The sequence below is a fragment of the Brassica rapa genome, chromosome A03 (genome assembly GCF_000309985.2).
Source record: "Brassica rapa cultivar Chiifu-401-42 chromosome A03, CAAS_Brap_v3.01, whole genome shotgun sequence".
Lineage (NCBI taxonomy): Eukaryota > Viridiplantae > Streptophyta > Magnoliopsida > Brassicales > Brassicaceae > Brassica > Brassica rapa.
This window is the reverse complement of record NC_024797.2, coordinates 14,771,823-14,781,393: the sequence shown is the minus strand read 5'-3', so window position 1 is coordinate 14,781,393 and position 9,571 is coordinate 14,771,823. Positions and strand designations below refer to the sequence as shown.

The 9,571-nt window shown below is 40.2% G+C and overlaps 3 protein-coding genes across 3 annotated transcripts; all 3 read right to left on the bottom strand.

The window, feature by feature from the left end:
* Positions 1-212: 212 nt before the first annotated feature.
* Positions 213-5,418, bottom strand: LOC103860104. Its single transcript, XM_033287311.1, has 4 exons — positions 5,289-5,418; positions 3,680-5,065; positions 655-3,555; positions 213-274 (listed from the first exon to the last, which is right to left on the bottom strand). Exons 1-4 carry the CDS (start codon positions 5,416-5,418, stop codon positions 213-215), a joined length of 4,479 nt encoding a protein of 1,492 aa, XP_033143202.1.
* Positions 5,419-6,644: 1,226 nt separating this feature from the next.
* On the bottom strand, positions 6,645-7,852 carry LOC108871163. Its single transcript, XM_018657328.2, has 5 exons — positions 7,627-7,852; positions 7,371-7,528; positions 7,175-7,289; positions 6,954-7,106; positions 6,645-6,878 (listed from the first exon to the last, which is right to left on the bottom strand). The coding sequence occupies exons 1-5, from the start codon at positions 7,777-7,779 to the stop codon at positions 6,753-6,755; spliced, it is 705 nt and encodes a 234-aa protein (XP_018512844.2). The 5' UTR covers positions 7,780-7,852; the 3' UTR covers positions 6,645-6,752.
* LOC103860103 lies at positions 7,809-8,904 on the bottom strand. Its single transcript, XM_033287310.1, has 5 exons — positions 8,725-8,904; positions 8,358-8,631; positions 8,167-8,257; positions 8,000-8,084; positions 7,809-7,889 (listed from the first exon to the last, which is right to left on the bottom strand). Exons 1-5 carry the CDS (start codon positions 8,902-8,904, stop codon positions 7,809-7,811), a joined length of 711 nt encoding a protein of 236 aa, XP_033143201.1.
* Positions 8,905-9,571: the final 667 nt, after the last annotated feature.

The following is a 9,571-nucleotide window of genomic DNA, read 5'->3' as shown; positions in this document are numbered from 1 at the left end:
TAAAAATATTGGGCTCGAATTGTTGTGGGCCATGAGTTTTAATTTGTTCTGAAACTTAAAAAAAAAATCTGTTAGGTCGTCTTTTTTCCTGCGTCGTCGGGGGAGCTTCACCGTTGCATGCGATTCCTGTCCTGATTGGCGTTTAAGGCGGTGAGTTTGGGTTACGAAAATTGTTCTAAAGCGTATTTGAAAAAGAAGTTGCTTACATTAGCTTAGGCAGAGTCCGCATCAAGCCGTACGCATTGATCCTTTGATGTTTCGTCATCGTCTGAACCTGCAACAGAGAAGGTTTGGATTTTCGGGGTTTTTTTCACTAAGTATAAGGGGACTCAAAAATGCTGTACTTTATTAAGCTTTGACTGCACAATTCGTGATGTCTGTGCCGTTCTCAAAGTTGTTTTTTTCATGTTAGTTTCTCAGTGAATCTTAAACTCTTTGATTTTCTTTCTTAATGTTTTTACAGATGAACCTTTAGTTTGTCATCTTTGATGAACCTAAGTAAACACGGACGTTTAAACTGAATATCTGATTGTCTGATTTAAGATTTGAGGTTGTGTTAGTTAATCTGATTTGCTTCGAACCTAAGTGTTTTATATAATATTGGAAAGCATAAGGAGACGCATAACGCGTAGGTGGAGATAGAAGATAACATACCGGTAGATTGAGGCAGTCCGTTGTAGGCTTCTCTGTAGACTATGTTAGATATCGTTCTACTTTCCCCATCTCTGTTCAAGTCTAAAATTTTGAGTCCTTTGGGTGTTGTAACTCTTGACAGTGCCACGTATAGCTGACCATGGCTGAAGACTGGTTTAGGCAAGTATAGAGAGACGTGTGACAAAGTCTGGCCTTGGCTTTTATTTATTGTCATCGCATAACAAACCCTTATCGGAAACTGGCGTCGCTTCAAGGTGAATGGATGGTTGGATTCTGGTGGTGACAATATGATCCGTGGTAGCAGTATAGGATCTCTCTTGGTTGTTGATGTGAGCATTTCTGTCTTAATAACCTTTTCCCCCAAGTGTGTCACTATTAGTCTTGTGCCGTTACATAAGCCTTCTTTTTGGTTCAGATTACGAAGGAGCATGACTGGGACACCCACTTTCAGACGTAGTTTATGCGCCGGTAGACCTGGAAACTCCAATGAGTTTAGATATTCCAGCGGGTATGTCATATCTAAGTCTCCTGAATGTTGCTCTTCCTCCGCAAAGCTGTCCGCACTCAAGTACTCCTTCTCTTCTCCAGGAACTTTTGATACCAAGTAAGTGTTGATTTCATCAACTGTGACATTCCTTGGTGTTAATATGGCTGTCTCTCTGATTTTGTTGAGATCCTTGTAGTCGTTTGCAAAATCTGGAAAGGCAGAAGAACATAGAGTCTCCAAAGGAGTGGAGGTTATAGGCAGAAGGATAGTTTTGTCTATGAGAATTCGATCTTCTGGTTGGTCACAGTCGTCCAGGATCTGAGGTTCCTTTGCTGCTCTGCCATCACCGACCTCAAGAATCCAGTCCGCAAAAGCTTTTTCTTCTGGTTTTACACGCATGTTTTGCGTTAGGAGAAAAATTTCACAGTTGTTCCAGAGGTGCGATCGATTGAGAGCGGCGTTGACTGTCTCTTGTCTTGTACCTTGGGGAATAACTGGCAAAATCTGGCGAAAATCACCTCCCAAAAGCACTGTCTTGCCACCAAAAGGTTTTGTCAATGCTGTTGTATCTGTGACTGCTAAAATGTCCCTTAGAGTACGATCAACAGCTTCAAACGTGTGGCGATGTGCCATTGGAGCTTCGTCCCAGATGATGAGGTCTGATTCGCTGAGGAAGTTGGCGAGGATTGTTCCAGCTTTCACTTCACAGTAAGTATCTTCAAAAAGCTTAAGTGGAATATTAAACCTGGAGTGTGCTGTGCGACCACCAGGCAGTAGAAGAGCGGCAATTGCTGAGGAAGCGACTGGTATGACTTTCTTGCTGCTTGATCGCAAAGCTGCTATGATGGCTCGGTATAGGAATGTCTTTCCTGTACCTCCTGCTCCATAGAGGAAGAATAACCTGCCTTCCTTCTGAAAAACAGAGTTGATTACTGCATCATATACTGCCCGTTGTTGATGGTTGAGTTTGTCAAAAAGCTTCACGTGGATAATAGCCTCCTCAGCTATGTCAAACTGGTCGTGCCTCGCCATAGCTTTATGTTTGATTTCGTCCATAACAGCTTTGTTTGGAAGTGGCATCCCCGTAAACTCAGTCAACGTCTTCTCGAAGTTTTGTAGCAAGCATTCTATTTCAATAAGTGTGTACTGCTGTAGTTCATTGGGGGATAGCTGGAGGTCTGGGAAACGAAGTAGACGTCGCTGCTGCATGAGAACATCTTCTGCCATGTCCTGCCAAGAATGGTCCCATAGTTTTTTTGGTTCTGAGACCTGACAGAAGACGAGGATTAGTACGAACATGTAGCGAAGAGATCTTGGCGATGAGAATTGAGATGCTTCTGACATCGAGTCATGCCAGTCCTTGTCTGTGCCGAGCAAACCTCTTGCATAGCAGGCTTCTTGAAAGGTATTGTATGTGATGTCACCCACTGTATATAAATCGTCATAGCATGTAGGGCCACGTACTACGCTGACCAAAATGCGCAAGTAATATTTGTCACCAGCTGCTGGGTTTATGTTTACTATCCGTCCAATGGTACCTTTCTGCTTTCTTTTTGTGTAGATCTTGTTTGAACTATCCCAGACAAACATAAGTAGCATCTCAATGTACTTTAATTTCCTGACTTCTTCGTAGAGTCTGTTCATTTCGAACCACTCTGTTAACATAGTTCTGCCATGTAGGTACCGGTTCTCAACATTCCCAAGGTCCTTATCTTCTTCAAATATAGCCGTCTGTTCTCCAGGGAGGTGTACTGGCATTTTCTGAACCGCTGGTGTGTTGTGGTGAATAGAAAACTCAAATATTCTCCACATCGATTCACATGCTGAAAGGTACCTCCCGTCTAAATAATTATCTATCTCATTGGTCGGCTTTTCTTTTTTGTTTGTCTCCGACTGAGTAGACTGGTCTTGGTTTTTTTGGAACCTGAAGCATGATCTATCAACACCCTTTGTAATGTATTTGAACAGATATTTGATTGCGCTTGATTTGTTGCACCATTCGACATTGACATGTGCCTTGTATTTTTTCAGGATCTGGACATTGTGGGGAACAACAAATTGATTGTCAAGCTTGATGTTTCCCTTGTAAACAAACTGTTCTGTCTGCCGTCGCTTGTATAAGATGTAGCCAGACTCATTAACTTGGGTGTGTGAAACGTAGCTGCGGGGAAATTTTTTACTGCAAACACCATCCTCCATGCACGGAGATGTTTTTCTGTCTTCCCCACAGGGGCCGTGCATCATGTGTTGCTCCACCAGACCATAAGCCTCTGGATCTTTTTCTTTGTCTGGGAGTTCTGCTGAGATGATGTTGTCAATATCTGCCGCTGTTGGGTTTCTGAAGTCACCGTCAAGCCATAGAAGTATGTGAGCATGTGGCAACCCTCTCTTCTGAAACTCAATTGTGTAGACAACTGAATTTTAAAAAATAACAGGTCAGATATGTTTGTTCAGATATGGTTAGATTGTATAGTGAAATTATATGGTAACTGAATTGATTGGGTGTAATAATTTAAAAATGTTTTTGCAGAATAATACCTGCTTTGGGACGGGGAAAGAAGATGCCTTTGTTGAAATCTGAAATCAACTCATCAAGCTTCATCTTGAACACCCTAGCTTCTAAGTCTGGGCGATCATTGGGGTCGTCAGAGCCATACATTTTAAGGTGGTCAGATATCTCATCCCATTTAGGATTGGTTGTAATGGTGATGAATAGGTCTGGATTCCCATACCACCGACATATTGCCATCGCATCATGATACTTTTCAGCCATATAACGTGGGCTACCTGTAAAACTTGCGGGCAATATGACTCGCTTTCCAATTGATTTTGCGTCCGTATCCCCTTTCATGACAGCATCTTGTACATTGTTGTATAGGTCTGCTCTGATCTTCTTCTGGTTCAATCTGAACCACCGCAACCTCTCTTGCTCTATGGATGTGTAAGCGTCAACGATATACTGGTGGAGTAATCTTTTGGATCTCACAATAACCATGCCTTCTGCCAAGCGAGTTTGCAGCTGGTATGCAAAATATTCTCTCTTTGAGATGTATTCTCTTTTCCTTGTGTTTCCATCAGTATTCGTGACGGGTATGTTCTCGTTGAAGCCTATCTGTCCGTACGGGAACAGAATTGGATATTGCAAAGTCATGAAGAGTGGGTGCATATCACTTATATGCTGCAGTCCTGATGACTTGTGCTGGACAACTACATCTCTCTCGCCCATATCCTGTGTAAAGTCACCAACGATCAGGCCTGCTATCTCATCCGCTTGAGGCATATCATACTGACGGTTACGTTTTGACTGGCCTATTAGTCTTATACTGAAATCTTGGCAGCTGTCAGTTTCATGTATGTCTCTTGCTTTTCTGAATATCTTAGTAAGGCAGTTGTGAGCGTCCATTGTTTCTATCAGCAGTTTCACAACATTTGGATCCAGTTGACCTGTTTTGCCTGTGCGCTTGACAGTTGAAAGTCTATTCTGAACCTCATTAGCCGTATCAACAATGTAGAGCTGACTGAACTGTGGACGTCGTCCTGGTTCAGGAACCAAAGAGCCGATCCTGTGGGCATTTTGACCATGGATTCTTAGAGTAAAAGGCCCCGTCTTGTGCATTACAGAGTGATCAAGCTGGGCTCCCATAGAGGTGAATGCGAGAATGGAGTTATAAGTTCGAATATCATGTTGGAAATGGGTGGAGGTGAGGAGCAGTGATTTCAACGCAGGAGGAGCTTCTGTCTCTGGTTTGAGTTTCACTCTACCTTGTTGACAGCATATTGAGAATAGTGGTGTCCTGTTTGGACCTCTTGTCCCTTTCTTTTCTTTTTCCCAAACCAGAGCATGACAGAAGGGGCATTCGAGGATTCCATTAGATGCGGGTTCCTGAGACTGTGACCTCTTTCCCTTAGAGCGGAGAATGGGTCCTACGTTAACAGACGTTGGTTGAAATCAGTAAGAGGAATTTCGATTAAACAGAGGAGGTTTCTATGGTGGAATATCTCCTTACTTACTTGGTTGTTTTGGGAGTGATTTTTTTGATAGGATTATTGCTCGCCGCATTTCCCTTGCTCTTTTCTGGGCAGCTGCAGGTGTTGTACATGTTAGCAGTAGTTTTTTTAAAAGTGTGAGTTTATGGGTGGAACTGACCTTTACGGTTTGGAAGCTCGCTGGAGGAACCAGTGATTAGCGAAGCTGTGGCTGATCCGAGCGGTGTGTTTTCCTTGTGGCGTTTGTTCCACTCAGGTGATGTTTCCTGGCATGTTTTTCTTTTTCGCATCTTAAACTACTTTGATTTCGTTGTGAAAATATGTGAGCTACTTTGTAGTCAAGAAGTTTAGTAGGAGGTCTAATTTAGTTTTCCTTTGAAGTGTTAGATTACGTAACGTTTAGTTGCAGGTGAGAGCACGTCTTTTTGTTTTAACTTTGGTGTTTTTACGTTATCAGACGATTAACATGATGATGTATGGTGTAGAAAATATTTTGAGATGATAAAATGACGTTTGAGATTCAGTTATGGTAGTAATTATCTTGTGGAATTAAAATTTTTACTTACAGCAATCTTCAAAAACTATGTATGTTGATATTCAAGATTTATAGCTTAATATTGGGTGTACTTGTGGGACTTCAATTAATTAAAACAAATCTATTTGACTGTGGTCAACTTAATAAATAAACTTCAAGATAGAGAGGGGTTTGTTTACGTAGGCAATTGTGTTATCAGGTTCACGTGATTTTGGGGGAACCACACTCGAGCCTCTATCTCATCCCTTCGCTTTTTTATCGACAGTTTAACGTGTAGAACACGTCTCCGGAGATTATATAATTTTATGTGATTCAATGTTAACGTGTAGAACACGTTTCCGTAGATTACATAATTTTATGTGTTTCAATGTAGTTGTTTCATCAGTTTAAGTCTTCAGCACCGTAAGAGTATTATTATTTGCTCTTTAATTTAATAGCTTGAAATCATATTGAAGACCTAGCTTGACTTTTTAAAGGTGGTACTGGAACCAACGCAGAGGTTGTAGGTCGAAAGTGTTTTAAAACAGAGGCTTTCACCATTTTTGTTATTTGAGCAACTCAATTTGCATTTTTTATTTATTGCAATAAGGAAACACAAAACAAAGCGGATTCTTAACACAGAAAGAACCAATGATACGAATCTTGGTTTTTCAATGATATTCAATTGTTTAATATTAATAACTTATACGACTCCGTTATTTGATTAAGTAATTAGTGAACCCTCTCAATATATGAACAATTCCGAATAATTAGTTGAAGTTTGTTATGTGTCTTCTAGAAGAACTTGAGTGGTTAAAGCTGAAAATGGTGATGGGGTTGTAAATTTTTTGGTTAATTTTTTGAACTTAGAAGAAGTTAGAAGAAATTATATGAAATTTTTTGAACAGCGATTGCATATAATACGTCATCCCCTTAAAGCAATTAAAATGATGAAAATGTTATCCTCGAATGAGGTACATTAATGAAATGAGTTCTAAAACAACGTTGCAAGTAAGAGGTTGCAAAGAGAGAAACTTGAAATGCATAGTAATATTAAAACTGAGAAAGACTTGGAGGCTTGGGATGACGCTTTTGGTTGCTTTCAAGCATTCACTCACGGGAGCAGCTGCGTTCACCTTCTTCCACCTCAGCTGTTAACGTGTTGTTGGCTGGAGGGGAAGTGGATGGTTCATCACATTTAAGATCAACACAGGGGCCTTCCTTGATGTTGAAATCCTGGAGAGAAGTATAGATGTGACTTTAAATATTCGAGTGAGATGAAGACAGTTCGGTAAGTTTATAGTCTCATACCTTGGTGTCAATATTGTGACTGATAGCAGAAACAGTAAAGGGACTGTAGTTCTGGGTGGAGTTGCATGGCTTGACACGTATATGAAAAACAAAAGTTTGCCCTTCAAGTCCTGATACGCATTGCGGGAGTTTGTCGTCAAGACCAACATTGACCTGTAGTACAAAATAGTTCTCAGCGACTGTAGTAGCTATCACAAATTTTTGGGTGAGGAAAATAAAACCTCGTTCAGAAAGAGAGTAGCTGCATGATGTTTAGTCATCTCGAGCATCTCCTTATCGAACACCACAAAAGTTGCATAATTATTCCCATCATCAACCAACAATTCAACACGATACCTGTGATTAACGTTAATATGACTGATCTTAATGCCGGAGATCTTGAATTTTTTTTTTAAACTGAGGATTTAAAATTATTACCTAACAACACCGGTGTCATTGGTGTTACCACATTGGTCACAGCGGAGAGAGGCAGCTGATTTGACCATTTCTTTGCTGCACCGAGTGCAACAGATGTAGTACCAGCCCTTTTTGTTTAGGACGTCAACTATCCGGGCTTTGCAGACAAAATAAGGTTCCTGTGTGCCAGCAAGAAGAAAGATCTTTAAGTCCATATTATTATTTAAAGTGGGTATAGATTTTATGATTATGTTGGAAGCATGAATATATGAGTAACCTGGTCGGTAGGATTGGAGAGGAAGTAGCTGAGATCTCCAATTGAGCTAAGGGGCCAGGTAGCGTTCTCCGTGTTGTCGTCCAAATTGGTGACTACACCTCTCAAGCTGGAATAGAAATGGTGTGATTTTTTAGTTAGGCACACATCAAACATAGTTAAATCATAAAAAGGGATATTGTACCTCAAAGTAAAGTCTGTGATGGCTTGGAGACTGGGGCTGAAATAACACCTGCTTGCTGGGGTGGAGCTAAGGTATAGCTTATCTGTATAATGAGAATTAGTTGGTTAACTAATGCATAAATTTAATTTCCATAGTTTTTCTATCTAACTTGCCTCCTATTTTTTCTGGGGCCACACTTGTGACCACCATAACAGTGTGGGCTTTTTCTCCTGAGTTTAAGACTGCCTTAAACGTTGCTGCAGCTGTGTCCCATAAAGTCACGTCCACTTCGATGTTTCTGTCACGAATCAACGTAAACATGCTTCATCATGGAGAGCATAAGTAATAGTATTCAAATTAAGAGTTATGAGTGTACATACGGGGCAATGCGAAGACGTATGAGAAGGGGGGAAATGACTTCAGCGTTCTTAAGGTCATAACCTTTCACCGTTTGGATTTGACCAACAACATCTGAAATTAGATGAAAAGCTTAAGTTGTTTAGTTTTTAGTTTATAATATATTCAGAATGAATGTTATTAGAGTTAATTAGGAAATTTGTTGGAAACATACCAGGGAGTTCTAAATTGGTGTTGGCAAGGATCTGGAGTTGTTCATAGTTGCGTACCATGAATTTTTGTGGGCTGATATGAGGACAATTGTTGATGATTGGATCAATAGTTGTTTCTTCGAGGAATCGGATTAGGAAGGTATGCTCTGTACTCTTGTACATATGTGGGCATATTCCAACTTCAAAGTGGGCAACTCTGTAGATGTCACCTTCTTGTAAGGATCGACGGTAGTGATTTGCCTGTTCAGCAGGAATGATGCCGTTGATCATAGAATCCTACATAATTTTATGATGAGTTAAACACAACCACTTCTAAAGTTAAACAAAACCGATATCGATGTACAAAGCTTGTTGGGAAAATTAGTATACCTTCTCATCAAGGAAAAGCAAAGTGATTCCCTTGAATTCACCGGGGTTGCTGAAATTTGAGGAGTCCCAAAAACGGAGCAGGCGGGCATGGATAGATTGAGAAGATTTACCCAGACGAAGCGCAGCGAAGGGGGAATGAGGAAGAGGTTGTTGAGATTCGATAGTAGCAGATGAAGCCATTTCGAAAGTTTGAGGAAGGAGGATATCAGAAACGGGATCAGTAGATTGATCTTCCTCTTATAATTCTCTAGTTTATATAGTTCCAGTTCAACTGACGGTTTCATTGTCTGATACGGGAGATGGAAAGTTGAGGTTTGAATTGCTTGGAATGAATTTAGATTTTATTGTGGGATTTATGACGAAGAGAACGGAAGTATACGGATCGATTGGGAGATAAAGATTAAAAATTTAAAGATTTTTGAGGCATAGAAGAAGAAGATGAAGAAGAGGAGAAGTTGAATCAACATTATAATTAAAATTTGAAAGCCTCTTATTTCTTTAAAATTACAGTTTTGGATACACATGTATTTAAATCGGGTACATAACTGTTTTTTCTAGGTTGGATCAATTAAGATTGGTTTTTCGGAGTCTATGTCTATTTGGTTCGGTAGTTTCAGGTCTGGTTCTGTTGTGAAAAAGAAATTGAACCAAAAGTATTTGATAATTTTAGTTTCGGTTCCGGGTTGGATTCTTGGGGGTCGGTTTTTCAGGTCCAAATGAAAAGGCCTAATCTGAGTGTTGGTTAATTATTCGAAAGGAAATAGTTAATATAATGAGTCGTAAACTTTTTTTTTGCATGAAAGTTTTGGAAATGTTGTGTGGACCTTTTCAACGTAATGGGAGTGTT